This window comes from Microtus oregoni, unplaced genomic scaffold (assembly GCF_018167655.1).
Source record: "Microtus oregoni isolate MIOR12 unplaced genomic scaffold, Mior012 000000F_ref0000247, whole genome shotgun sequence".
Lineage (NCBI taxonomy): Eukaryota > Metazoa > Chordata > Mammalia > Rodentia > Cricetidae > Microtus > Microtus oregoni.
In genome coordinates this window covers 1,532,465-1,547,995 of record NW_024543059.1, presented here as the reverse complement: position 1 = coordinate 1,547,995, position 15,531 = coordinate 1,532,465, and the positions used below count along the sequence as shown (strand labels likewise).

At 43.3% G+C, this 15,531-nt stretch overlaps 1 protein-coding gene across 3 annotated transcripts in view; it reads right to left on the bottom strand.

The window, feature by feature from the left end:
- Positions 1-15,531, bottom strand: part of LOC121451518 (UV radiation resistance-associated protein) — a 213,600-nt gene that overhangs the window by 112,698 nt on the left and 85,371 nt on the right. For all 3 annotated transcript variants that reach the window (XM_041657127.1, XM_041657107.1, XM_041657116.1), the window contains one exon: positions 6,054-6,159. In XM_041657127.1, coding sequence (XP_041513061.1) covers positions 6,054-6,159 — 106 coding nt within the window. The remainder of the gene's footprint in view (positions 1-6,053; positions 6,160-15,531) is intronic.

The window sequence follows — 15,531 nt, the reverse complement described above, 5'->3', positions numbered from 1 at the left end:
TGGCCACAAACTGCCATCAGTTCCGGGCTACTTTGGAAATGCAAAAGTAATATGTGCTTGTATGAGGGCTTAGATTCAAGCAACAGTAATGCAAAAAATATTAAAATTTGAAGCTAAGACAATGTAGCTTGCTCTATTAAAAGCCATGATTGCTTCATCAAATGTAGAAAACTATGTAAGCCATTCATGAGTTAAACTGGGAAGATAAATCCTGAGCCAGTGCAGACCATCGCTGATGAAGCAACAACAGCATTCTTCTCACACCAGGCACAGGTGCTGCATTTAACGGGAGCAGGGCCTGACTTCCTCCTCTAGCCGGGCTTTCTGGGTGCACTCCCACACCTGGCTGAACCTGCCATGATGCCTTGAGTTTGCCCAAACTCTAGCAAAGGAGCCTGAAGATATATGATTGAGAGAATTAAAGGAAAGTCTGCATAAAACATAAATGTCACATTCACAGGCTGGGGACCTCCACATTGTTCAGAGGGAAACTCCACAAATCCTTGTGAAAAATTCCAACAGGCTCTCTGGTAAAAAATTGAAAAACTAGCTATAAAATTCATTCAGCAAAATAAAGAAGTGTGTGTGTGTGTGTGTGTGTGTGTGTGTGTGTGTGTGTGTATTTGCCCTGCCTGGCTTTTCTGACGAACCTACAGTTGTGGCAGTTCGGTGCTGAGGAAAATAGGCCAACAGGTCCATGAGACGGAGATGAAACAGATGCACATGCACACGCATGTGGTCAGCTGACTTTAGACAAACATGTCAGGGTAATTAATGGGGGGAGGAAAAGCTGCTCACCAAGTACTGTTCTGTCAACCGAACATCAGTTTGGGGGAATGTTTTACTCTTTCTTCATTAAGTTAAGAAAAATAATAACTTGAAATGGATCACACATCTAAACACAAAGCCCAAACTCTAAAACTTCTAGAAAAAAAAGCAAAAAATTTCTGTAATCTTGAATTACACAAAAGATTCTTATAAAGACCAAAGGAAAGACATAAAACATTAAGAAAAAAAATACATCAGACGACTCATTTGGAAAAGTGTTCGCCATGCAAACACGAATGCCTGAGTTCAACCCCCTGAACTCATATGCAACCCAGACCAAAGCTGGGCGTGATGACCAGCACAAGCCTGCAGTAGCAGCGCTCGGAGGGCAGAGGCAGGTGAGCTCTGTGAGTCTGAGGCCAGCCTGCTCTACAGAGCAGTTCCAGGCCAGCCAGGGCTACACAGAGAAACCCTGTGTCAAAACCAAAAAACCCAAACCAAGGTCCAGGGTCCTGAACCTGAGAGGGTTCTCAGGCTTCCACTGCGCATCCAATACACACATAGATAGGCATGCACACACACACACTCAAGCACCCACATACACAAACATATACAAATACAGTAGATTTCATTCAACTTTAAGAACAACAACAAAGCGCAGGCTGGAGAGATGGCTCCATAGTTAAGAATGCTTCCTGCTCTTGCAGAGGACCTGGGTTAGGTTCCTGGAACCCACACATCAGATGGTTCACAACTACCTAGAACTTCAGTCCCGGGGATCCAAAGCCCCTTCCTGACCTCCACTGGCACCAGACATGTATGTGGTATGTATACACACACACACACACACACACACACACACACACACACACACACACAGGCAAAACATTCATATCATAAAGGAAAAAATAATCTTTAAAACAAATTGTTTTCTTAAAAGAAAAAAATGCAAGCCTCAGACTTAAAGAACATTTTCCTGAAATACCTATCAGGAAAAGAACTTGTATATAGGAATAAATATATATCACATATCTTATTAATAAGCACTGGAAAGACAGCTCAGCACTCAGTGCTGGCTGCTCTTCCGGAAGAGCCAAGGTTGATTCTCTACACTCACATGGCAGGTCACAGTTTTATGTAACTCCAATTCTATGGATCTCATGCCTTCTTCCGTTTTCCATGGGCAACAGGCACACATGCAGTGTGTAGACATGTGCAGGCGAAAAACATTTAGAAATAAATAAACAAACAAAACCCTCCAAGTGAGGCTGAAAAAAATTCTAATTAAAATTTGAAAAGAGTATTGCATGTCTTCTCTCATCAGCAAAAGCCAAAAATAAAAACAATGTAGCAAATGCCCTAAAGAAGTACAAGAGGGGGGGACTAGGGGGGCATTTGGGAGGGCAGATATGATGAAAGCATAATACATGTATATGTGGAAATGTCACCGTGATGTCCATTAATATAGAGATCTAATATACATTAGTAATTAAAATAACAAAACAAATGGAAAAGGAAATCGGAACCGCTTTACACATATGCCAAGACTTAACAGATAAATACATTGTACTTAATGAGAGCCAGGTTTCTCACTATCAGAAAAAGATACTGCAAATAAACAAAATGAAGGAGAAAGCCAGAATAAACTCTGTGGCATTAGAACTGAAAACATTATTATGAACTCATGTTTATTTTCCTACAGATAGGTATACATTCATCCAGAGATAGCCACATCCACTGAGAGGGCTTTAAAAGCAAGAAGCACACCCAGTGACCAGATCGCGTTCCTAAATACCGACAGCCAACCTAAAGAGAGATGGCTGATGCCAGGGTTAAGACAGGGCAAGCACAGAGGAGAGAACACCAAACGATGGCAAAAGAGGCAAAAGTAAACCTGGAAGAGTATTTATCATTTATCTATCTCAGGCTGGCCTTGAACTCACTAAGTAGCGTAGGCCTGCAATTGTACACACATACTTTCATCACCCCCAACACAGAAGAGATGTTAAGAAAAACAAAATACAGACCAATATTCCCCCTGAAAATAAAAGAAAAACATTCTCTAAATTTTTAAACAAATTGAACACAGTAAAAGGCTAAAAATAATTTATTATGACCATGAGGATATCCCCCAGGAATACAAAGTAGGGCTAACATTTTAAACTCAACCAATGTGCTCTAGCATAGAGCCACAACAAAACAAAACACTTAGAAGACATACAGTCACAGCAACAAAAGCAGCTAACAAACCCCAGACACAATGTCAAAGGCCACCATGGTGGCGGCAGACATTCCCTAGGAAATACAATTAAAAGCCAGCATTCATGCTCGGCATGGATGTAAGGTGAGAAATTTCCAAAGCTCTGCAAGGCATCAACTGTAAACTCTGTATCTTACTTAAGGCTAAGTGGGAAGAGGTTTGAAAAGGATGACTGGTTGGTTTTAGCATCAAATATGCCTTTCACTGTGCCTCCGCTTGGGCTAGAGTGAAGAGTGATTCTTATGGACTGAAAACAGTTGGGATGGGGCAAAAGGACGTGGACCAATTTACAAAGGGAGGTAACTGCATTTCTCCTGTACCACAAGTAAACTTAGGGTTTATAACGAGGCACTGTGTTGAATGCATTCCTTTTCTATTTTAACTTTTATTGATGTATATATCTGAGTGTCTCTGTGTGTATGTATGCCACATGTACACGTATGTACAGGTGCACGTGGAGGCCGGAAGAAGCTCAGTCCCCTAGAGCTTGAGTTATAGAGTTGTGAGTCTCCCCATGTGGCAGCTGGGGGTTAACCCTGGAAGAGAATTAAGCACTCTAACAGACGAGCCATCTCTCCAGCCTAATGGATCCGTTTTTAAATCCAATAAACACTCAATACTTGCTTCACATTTACCACGAGCAAACATTTGCCTAGATTCTGGGAATCAAATGGGAGGAGAGGTTGGGTAGGAAGGAAGAGGGAAGGAGGGAGAGAGGGAAGGAGGGAGGGAAAGAAAGTGAAGGAAGAGGGAAGTAGGAGGGGGTGATCCTAAGCCTCACAGGGTTTAGAGAGACAAAAACATATTAAATAGATATCATGCTACATGGTAATAAATATTACAGAGAAAAACCATGCAGGGGAGGGAACTGTACTGGAGTGTGATTTTCAGTAGGGTTATTAGGGGACTAGGTGGCTTCTAGGTTCACTTCCAGTTCAAAACTCCCTTGACTTCCTTCTGTGCAAACTCGGCAGCGTAAAAACACGGAGTGACCCTGTGAACCTGACTTGGTGAACTCGCACATTCTATCACCTTGCCCCGTGTGTCACCACTTATATTTTAGAAAAACAGGATTAAGCATACATGTTTCCACACTGAGACAAAGCACACGCCACCACTCAATGACGCAAGTCATTTCCCAGTCTTGCCTGGGAGAGAAAAGTAAGAAAAATAAGACCTAGCAAGTTCTCCCCAGGCAAGGGTCTTAAAAATGCAGTGTTTTTGTGCAGTGCAGAAAGGATTAAAACCTGATACTTTATCCTCCCCCTACAATATACTCATGGCCTGGAATTTAGTCTTTGATTGATCCTAAGTTATAACACAAGAGACAGTTGTTTCTCTAGCATGGAGGAGTTCCCACAGGCAAAGAAGAAACAAGCAGCTAGTACAGTTATGCGGGGACCACCAGACACCTGCTGTGTGTCAGGCACAGCACAAGTGCATGTATGGACAGCCAATATCAGCAAATTCCCACAGACTGAACACACACTATTAGCTCAATTCCCAGGAGAGAAAACTGCATAGGTGCCTGAACACAAGCGCCCTGCCTAACTCCACGGACACGTGACTCTGTGGTCGGAGGAGAGAGAACTGCATAGGTGTCTGAACACACGCGCCCCGCCTAACTCCACGGACACGTGACTCTGTGGTCGGAGGAGAGAGAACTGCATAGGTGCCTGCACACACGCCCACCGCCTAACTCCACGGGCACGTGACTGTGTGGTCCTAGAAGAGGGAACTGCACAGGTGCCTGCACACACCTCCCGTAACTCCAGGGGCACGTGACCGTGTAACAGGTGCCTTTAGATGAGCGTGCGACTGACAGCCGGAAGAGGCTGTGTGTGTGAGATAATAGTTCCTGCGGACAAATGATTACTGTGACTTCATGGCCAGTTGTGGGTTTTAAGTGTCTTTGTAACCCTGGCACATAAAAACTGCGCAGAGTCACATGGCTTCATTTGAAGCAAAGTGTAACTTAGTGCTCACACTGGGCTCACAGAGACAGAGGTCTCCCCCTCCTGAGGCAGAGTATAAAACAGCATCAGACTTTATGAACATCTGTAATCCGTCCAGCTGGACTGAGGTTATGATTTCTTTGGAATGCCTAACCAAACCCACATTTCTCTAAAGGTAAACATTGCTCACAAATGGGTCTTGCTGGGTGGTGGTGGCATACGCCTTTAATCCCAGCACTCGGGAGGCAGAGTCAGGTGGATCTCTGTGAGTAGGAGGACAGCCTGGTCTATAAGAGCTAATTCCAGGACAGTCTCTAAAGCTACAGAGAAACCTTGCCTCGAAAAACCAAAAACCAAAACAAACAAACAAACAAAAACGCACAAATGGGTCTCTTATATTTGATCCCATTAAATCAAAAATCCCATCTTTTAAAAGTGGATTAATCCTAGGTGAATATAATCAAAGTACAAATTAAATTTTAAGAAACTGTCTCCACTTTAAACCCAGCATTACGCATATATACCACTGAAATGGGTTTTCGTGTTTATTTATTTAGTGTTTGTGAGTGCGTGTGTCATGGGAGTCAGAGGACACTGTGTAGGAATGGACTCGTTCCTTCTGACAAATGAATCCCAGGGACCACACTCGAGTCGCTAGGCTTGGGGGCAGGTTTCTTAGTGGCTGAGCCACAGGCATAGACCCAAATGCTTACTTTTGGTAAATGAGTCCCTGATGGTCTCCCCACCCCGTCCTGGCAGCTATTTTTCACTTACTATACAGTTCGTGTTTAGAGTTCACATTTATAAGACGTTAATAAAATAGTCTGCTAGTCATCCTCCAAGTAATTATACATAATCTCAAGTTTCATCTAACAGAACATGGCAGGTTTACCTTACGCTATTAGCAGATGGGAACTTTTATTTCTAACGTTTAAAATACACCAGCAGTCATCTCAATGCAACATTATTAGCGTCGCTGTTAGCACTGTCTAGAGACTTTTCCCAAGAATAATATGATAATCACTTGAAGAAAACAAGGAGTTTGAACAGGTACTTGTGTAAAAACCTACCAGCTCATTGCTTGTCGACGTGAGTCTTAGTTTTTCTTCAATTTCCTTTCCAATTCTCTGAACAGTTACCTGAGTCTGTTTAATTGCACACTGGGCTCTATGAAGCCTAGAAATACAAGTGGTAGAAAAATGTAAGTGAGGTAATTACAAAGTCTAAACATAGAGAGTCACAGACATGAATTATAAATCTCCTAGAATAAATAGAATCAATCCTGAACAAACCAATTATTTTTAGATTCAAACATATAATGAAGCAACAGGAATTATAAGTCCTAAAATAACAGTGCTCTGAATGTCTACCTCTCTGCTACAACATAGTTAGGGCAAAGGACTCCAGGGGTTTAGATCACTTTAGAAAATGATCGGGCTCAGGGGCTGAGTAGACGGCTTAGTCAGAAAGGAGCCTGTTGCTCAACACGAAGACCCAAGTTCAATTCCCAGCACCCCTGGAAAAGCTGGACACAGCAGCACAAGCTTGTGATCTCACTGCTGGGGGGTAGAGACATGGGGATTCATGGGGCTTACTTTATATAAATTTACATAATTTATATAAAGGGTACAAGATCTAGAAATAACAAACCAATCTTAAATCTGTCAGATATCAAGATTCTCTATAACTGCATGATCAAGGAAATATGCTCCTAACAAAAATTGAAAAATAGATCAATAACCAGGTACTCTATACACACAGATGTTTTAACCAGGTACTCTATACACACAGATGCTGTAACCAGGCACTCTATACACACAGATGTTTTAACCAGGTACTCTATACACACAGATGTTTTAACCAGGTACTCTATACACACAGATGTTTTAACCAGGCACTCTATACACACAGATGCTATAACCAGGCACTCTATACACACAGATGTTTTAACCAGGTACTCTATACACACAGATGTTTGGTTGGCAGAGGCAAGATGGCTTGAGCCCAGAATTTTGAGATTAGTGGTGAGAGAGTAGTGAAACTCTGTCTCAGAAACAAATGAGGGGCTGGAGGGATGGCTCAGTGGTAAAGGACACTTGTTTTACAAAAAGAACCCAGGTTTGGTTGCCCGAATCCACAAAGTAGCTACAGCCATCTATAATTCCAGTTCCATGGCATCCAGTGTCCTCTTCTGGTCTCCATGGGCACCAGGCACACGTGTGATGCACATACATACATATATACACACACACACACACATATATATATATATATACATTCAAACATATATACATACATACATAGAGTCAGGAATGTCTGTTCACCTAGAGATGCCATGAGGAAAATGGAAATGTATTCTTCAAACTGGGAGAAAACAGCAGAACCAAAGGACTCCGGGCGGGGGGGGGGGGGCAAGGGGGGGTGACATGCCAGAGGAAAGACAGACTCTTCCACATTGGTGCTAGGAGCTGGATATCCCCATAAAGGAGAATGGGGTGCTGGAAGCTGGAGAATGGAATTAGACCCCTCTCACTCTGAAAAAAAAAACCAATTCAATGTGGATCAAAGACTTAAGTCCTAAATTCTGAAATTACTAGAGAAAACAAACAAAAATACTTCAGGATATAGGAATAGGCAACTTCAAGATGCAGGCAGAGGCAAAGACACTCTGCAAGGACTCCAGGAGCTCAATGGGGTCGGCCGACGGTGAGACAGGAGCAAAGTTAAAAGCTGCAGGACACAGCCAGCATCCGCATGACGACGGCAGCCTACAGAGCCGGGAAAATCAGCAGTCTACCGCTGAACTAAATCCCCATGCTGCAACATGCTGTAGGTATGGATGCCATCAGCATGAAGATTTTCCCGGCTCTATTGGCTGCCTTCATCCTGTGGATGCTCACTTTGGTCCTCAATTCCAAAATAAAATAAAATAAAACAACCCCAAATTAAACACCGGGTTATTTGTTCAACGAATGGGCAAATGAACTGAACAGACATTCTCAAAAGAAAAAATAACCAATCACCAATAAATACACACACGTGTATGCTCAGGAACACTGACGGTAACATGGTCTTACATGATGTATGTACGTGTGTGTGCGCTCAGGAACACTGATGGTCACAAAGGCACTTATACAGAAACCTGAACAAGGCAAGGGAAGGTCTTTGCGACGGTAACATGGTCTTACATGATGTGTGTATGTGTGCTCAGGAACACTGATGGTAACACGGTCTTACATGATGTATGTACGTGTGCTCAGGAACACTGATGGTAACATGGTCTTACATGATGTATGTATGTGTGCTCAGGAACACTGACGGTAACATGGTCTTACGTGATGTATGTACGTGTGCTCAGGAACACTGACGGTAACATGGTCTTATGTGATGTATGTACGTGTGCTCAGGAACACTGACGGTAACATGGTCTTACATGATGTATGTACGTGTGCTCAGGAACACTGACGGTAGCACAGTCATACATGACGTATGTACGTGTGCTCAGGAACACTAATACTCGCAAAGGCGCTTCTACAGAAACCTGGACGAGGCAAGGGAAGGTCTTTGCGATAAGGCACCCATCCCATCCACAGCCTTGTCTCCCTGTGTCTTCAGTAGTACTGACCCACTGGCAGTTACCTGGACATGATCTTCCACTTCTTATCTCTGTGCCTCTTTCTAAGCTGTGTCTGCCCACACATCTTCTCTGTCCCCTCACAGGTAAGCGAAGGCAGCTCAGCCACAGTCTCTGCTCCGCTGGCCTTCCCTGGTGTGCCAGGCAGCTGGAGGCACTAGTGCCTTGCTCCTGAAGTGCACAGCACACCACACACAGCACCAGACAGACAGCGCTATGGACCATACTGCGGCAGACGGTTCTTCTCGTCCTCTTCCTCAGCAGCTCTTTCTGAGAGGCACAAGTACTCACTCATCTCACGCACATTCTAGACGCTTCACCCAGAGTGTGGTACAACAGAGGCTCTCAGTAACTTTAGTTGCTAATTGTCCAGCGTTTATGAATAACATAAGCACATTCATGAGATTGGATATTTTGATTGATAGAGTAGGAGATTAACTGAAATATCACTGTTTCCTACATTTATAAGTTCAAAATAGTTTATCAAGGAAAACTACATAGAGACCACTCCTTCAGGCAGCGGACATAAGCAGTTTTTATAAAAACAATGGGCATCACCAACCCAGAGAGATGCCAACAAAGAGCGGCTACTTAGGGGGTGCCTGGAACTCCACTGGTACTATGCAAACAACCTTGTCAATGGTAAAGACTTTAAAAATAAAAATGATTCATGACCATAATTAATGTATGACTTCAACTATTTGGCTCACACTAGCTCAGACGCTTTCTGATCTTACCTTAGGGGCTTAAAACTCACAGACAGAGTCACATTTCCTCCCGTCTTCAGTGTTATCCAAATAGACCCTCAGAGCCCTGCCACATCAAGACAGGGCTCATAACGGCCCCCTTTCAAATACACTGGAGAATAAACGTTTCAAGTGTTTAGGCTTTTCAAAACAACAAGGCACATCCTGATCCTCCTGGGGTGAGGAGGGGAAGGCCTGACAAGAGAAGAAACAACTGCCTGAAGACAGGGATGCTTCTGGAGTTCACACCAATGAGAAGCATCTACAGAGAACCACACGTGCCGTCTCCTGGGTGACTGGTCAGGGTCAGTCCTCCCGGCTGAGGTAAACTCAGCACCCTGCACACTGGGAGAAGAGACAAAGCAGCTAACTCACAGTCACCCTAGTGATGGAGGACAGACATGCCTCGTCACCTGATGTTACAAACTGAGTTTAATGAAAGTTTTTGCAAACTAGATATTGTGAATATGAAGACATACAGCAAATGAAAAATTGTATACCTAATAGATACTTATAAATATTGAGAACAACAATCAGATTTTCAACATAGAGACTTGAGAAGGCGTTTTGGTCTACTCAATGCGGCATGTGAACTGCTACATGCAAGTCTGAGAGGAACAGTGGCACCCAGGACTTCCAGGGAGGCAGCGCAGCGTGATGCCCTGCAGCCCGTGGGGAGGGAATGAAGTGGGAGAAGGAAAGGTGGGGAAGACCTGAGGCTAGAAGGAAGGCAGACATGACTGAGGCAAAGAAATGCCACAGCACTCCTTAGCATGTACGATTAATACATGTTAGTAATTATAATAAAATAGAAAGCTCTGCCTCTCACAGCAAGGTGAATGGGGTGGAGGCGGGAAACAAGAAGGCTAGTGCGTGGTTAGAGCGACCACCTGAGCAAAGACAGGCGCTGCCTGAGTGAAGCTCTGGTTTGGGCACATTAACTGTGTGTGCCCTAAAGGCTGACATGACAGAAAGCTCAGTCCTTGGGGTGGTGGCACTGGGAGGTAACAGAGACTTGAAAAAGTGAGGTCTAGGAGGCATCATTGGAGATGTGCTGTCAAGTGGCCCTTCCGATTCTCAGGACAAAGCCATTATAAAAGGGACCAGCCTGACACAGCCCACTCTGCCACGGCTCCTGATATAAGCCATGGTCCTTTCACAGATCCTCCACCCACTGCCACCCACTGCCTGTGCTTGCTGTGTGGGTTCCAGAACTGCGGGCTAAGAAAGGCTCTGCTCCATGACGGCCCAGGGGCAACAGCAGCACACCACGAGGAAGAGAAGACCTCTCTGGAGATGATTTAGGCATCTGGAGGACTTAAGGGAGGTTCACAAGTAACTTCATATCGATAGGTTTAATTAGATCAAATAGTCAACCTGCCCTCAAACCACTAGTTTCTTTATCTAAAGAAATAGAAAATATAAGCAATTACGACCTGTTTAACTAGACTTAGGGGCTGGAGAGATGGCTCAGAGGTTAAGAGAGTGGATGCTTTTCCAGAAGTCCCAAGTTCAATTCCCAGCAACCACATGGTGAATCACAATGATCTATAGTGGGATCTGATGCCTTCTTCTTGCATAAAGTCATACATGTAGACAGAGTACTCATATACATAAAAATAAATAAATCTTAATAAAATAGACATAATTAGAACCTTCTCAGGTTGGGAGTACAGCTCAGTGGTAGCATTTGACAAGGACCTGTGAAGCCTTGCTTCAACTCACTGCACTAAAATCATCAAAATAAAATCCTTGTCTGCTTACCCAAACCAAGCTCAGAGGCTTGCTGCTAAAATACTAGATGTATTAAGAATCTTTCAGAGACTTCAATTTGCCTAACAACACAAGTGTTGCAAATATTTAACTATGCAAAGAAGTGCTGTATTTAACTATGTAAAGATGTGTTACATTTGTTTATGTTGTAGAATATTTTTAACTATATATAGATGTACTGCATTTGTTTAACTATGTAAAGATGTGTTACATTTGTTTATGTTGTAGAATATTTTTTTAAATATTTATTTATTTATTATGTATACAATATTCTGTCTGTATGCCTGAAGGCCAGAAGAGGGTGCCAGACCTCTTTACAGATGGTTGTGAGCCACCATGTGGTTGCTGGGAATTGAACTCAGGACCTTTGGAAGAGCAGGCAATGCTCTTAACCACTGAGCCATCTCTCCAGCCCCCTGTAGAATATTTTTTAACTATATAAAGATGTGCTTCATTTGATTAACTATGTAAAGATGTGTGACATTTGTTTACGTTGTAGAATGCTTTTTAACTATATAAAGATGTGTTTCATTTGATTAACTATGTAAAGATGTGTGACATTTGTTTACGTTGTAGAATGCTTTTTAACTATATAAAGATGTGTTTCATTTGATTAACTATGTAAAGATGTGTGACATTTGTTTATGTTGCCTTTGTTTAATTATGTGAAGATGTGTTGCTGTTTTACTTTGCCTGCCTAGGGCACCTGATTGGTCTAATAAAAAGGTGGATGGCCAATAGTAAAGGAGGTATAGACTAAACTTCTGGACAATGAGAGTAAGTAGGTGGCAGAGTTTAGGCTCAAAAAAAAAAAAGCAGAAAGGAGACATCAGGGAGACACAGGGGCCAGACAGACACAGAGAAAGTGGGAAAGTAGGACCTACAGAATAAAAGAATGTTTTTTTTTTTTAAAAAAGGAAAAATAAATAAACAGATTAATTAAGTTAAAAGAGTGGGACAGCTAAAGCCGAGCATTCATGATTTAATAAAAAGCCTCCTTGTCTTTATTTGGGAGCTGGTTAGTGGCCCAAACTACCAACTACACATAAGAGTAACACTGAAAACAAAACACAGCAAGACCATCACACACGCACGCGCACACACAAACCTTTTGAACAGGATAATAGTGGCAGCTGCGATTAGACTGAAGCCCAGAAAGAGAGCAGGGCAAGACATCCATAGTTAGACTTTATTCATCACAGCCCTTGAAGTCTGAAGCAATCAAAGCAACCGAGAACAGGGCATGAAACCAAAAGAGGAAGTACTGGAGACAGGGAAGAGAAGGAGAAGGAGATACAAAAGTAACGAGGGATTGGTGTGGTTGAAGTGTGTGCGTACACGTATGCACACAGACATAATGAAACCCTTACTTTGCAAAGTAAACACAAGCTAATTTTAAAAAGGAAAAAGTCATAGCAACAGAAAGTAAAAATCAAAAGTATGTATTGGAACTACTACAGCTGTGAACATAGAAAATCAAAAGAGATCTATAACCCAACTCTACTAGAAATAACTTTGGTCAAGTCTAAGATTCCAGAATAAATTTTATAAACTAATTTCTGCTTATATATATTATCAACAAGTAACTAAAAATAAGTAGAATGAAGGATGTCAAGACCGTAAATTGTTGCTGAGATAGTAAAGCAGAGGAAAACTGGAGACACGTGGAATGAGAGCTCAGACTGTGAATGACAACCTCCCTACCTGATCTGCAGTGGCCAAACAGCAGTCAGAACCAATAAAAAATTACTGTCTCTATTTCCTTTGGAAATTGAGACGTTCATTCTAAAAGAAATGATACAGAAACGCAAGAGAGCTAGAGTAGCCATGGAAACGTTGAAGAACTGACGTTGAAGGCTTAAGCTACTAGACCATGGCACCTACACAAAGGCACAGAAAGGCAGCTGCAGTCACGTGAGCCTGTGCAAACACATCAGTGAAGCACAATGCAGATTATAAAACAGACCTTTACTAGATAACGTATCTTTAACAAGAAAAAGAAAACCCCTGCCAGTAAATGGCCCTGAAATAACATCTGGTTGGAGGGCATTTTCTTAATTAGTGATCAATATGGGAGGGCCAGCCCATTGTAGGTGGTGTCATTCCTGGGCTACAAGAAAACAGGCTGAGCAAGCCATGTGGAGCAAGCAAGCAGCAGCACCCCCTCCATGGCCTCTGCAACAGCTCCTGCCTCCAGGTTCCTGCCTTGTTTGGGTTCCTGTCCTGAATCCCTTCAGTGGTGGAGCATGATGTGGAAGTATAAGCCAAATAAACCCTTTTAGCCCAAGTTGCTTGGGGTTTCATCAAGCAATAGTAACCCAAACTAAGACCCCAAGCATCATAGTTCAAAGCTGTCCCTGTTCGCATTCCTCCCCCAGCCATTAGTCACCGTTATCAGCTTAGACAACTTTATTCCTACTTTCATAGCGTATATACTAGCATATTTTTGTGTTGCTATATGAAATCTAGAAACTACAATGACAGAGAGCATATAAAATTTTATGTTTCTCTCCAATCAAATCCACTTTCCTCTTTATGATTGAAAACAATTCCACTGTATACATATATTTTCTTCAACCATCCCTCCGTTGCTGCGCACCCAGGCTGGCGCCATAACTTGGCGACTGTGAGCAGCTGCCCCCAGGACGCGCTGACTCAGACCTTTGGGTGAATGGGTCCTATGGAAGGCCGACTGTCAGTGCCTTCCACAGGGGCTGAACTAGTAGTACATTTCTGCCAGCAGTGTCTAGGATTCTCTTTTGCTGTCATCCTTGCGGACACACTGTGAACTGTTTTCTTAATGACTGTCTTTCTGACTGGGGTGGCGTGGAATTTTGGTGGTTTTGATTTGCATTTTTTAGATGTCTAGAGAAGCCGAACATTTTTATCTTGTATTTATTGGCCAGTTGTATTTCATCTTTCAAGAATTGTCTGTTTATTTCACTAGCCCGTTTATTATTGATGGGGTTGCTTTCAATTCTTGCTCGTTTTCTGACTTCTTTGTATATTCTGGCCACTAATCTGGCCAGAAGCTGTGTTACTTTTCTGTTGCTGTAAGGCACTCCATGACAAAAGGCAGCTCCATACAGGAAGAAGGGGTTTATTTTGCTTTACTATTCCAGAGGGCGAGTCTGTAATGAGCAGGGGAAGCATGGTGGCAGGCAGCCAGAGCAGGAAGCTGAGGCATCACCATCCCCCTCCCTCCAACAGAGGCACTGCAGAGGATGGGGACTTATGGAATAATAAAGGAATCTGCGTTGTGATTGGAATGATGATAGCACAGGTGGATGTTATCACATCGCACGAGGAGCCAAGACTCTGGTGATGCCACTGTGTGGGACAGGGGGCATAAGAAGAGCCACTTGGATGGTTTTACTTGAGACTCAGATATCCTGTGCCACATCAATAGCAGTGTGGCCTTGATCAGGGATAAAAATGTGGCAATCATTAGCACACAGATGCTAATAATGTTATGAAGCATTACAACATTTCATAACATCATAACATGAGCAGAGTGAGTGAGATCACCCTGTAAGACAGTGAGAATGAGCAAGTGAGAGAGAGCAGAGCCTAGAACGGATTTCAGAGGAACATCAATATTGGGGGAATTAGAAAGGAAGAAATAAAAACCTGCCAAAACACAAAAACCCAAAGTGAGACTATGCAGAGACTCAGGACAGCTGCAGGAGTTGATGTCACGGCAGTTAGAGACAGAATGTCTCTGGGAAGCAGTGACCACTGTCTCAGAATCTAGGAGCCTGAGGTCTGGGCAGTGTCAGCAAATTTTGCAATAAGGGACTGATTTAAAACATCATTTCTACCCTGTTTGCCTCTAAACCCACAGCCGTCATCCTCTTCCCCCAGCTAACAGCCACCCCATACTTCATGTGCTGGGCTACTCCCTGTGGCTCACCTGCCCTAATCGCCTCCAGGGCCACCCTTACGCCGTATCCACGGATCCTTCCTGGCATCACCTGTGTCACCGGTCGGCAATCCTCCTGGCAAATAACCCAAGACCTCAGGCTTTCCAACCAGCAACCGTCTAGACTCCAGGTTTCTCCTCTTAGAGGCCAGGAGAATTTAAGGTTCCCATTTAGACAGCGATTACAGAAGCTTTGACGCCTGCCTGGGATTCACTATACATGGACTTCTAGACACGTTAGCCTGCTCACTGGTAACTAGACAGGTTATAGCCTATAAATTTTCTACATTAAATGTAAATCTCAGGATCTATTTACAACCTGCTACATCCTCCACAGCAGTCGGGAACAACCATGCTATGGGACTGACAACCAGCAAACCCGCACTGCCCAGGGCCTGCTCTCCCCCATAGCCCCCACAGCCTGCTCTACCCTGTACTCCCCCATAACACCCCCACAGCCTGCTCTCTCCCAT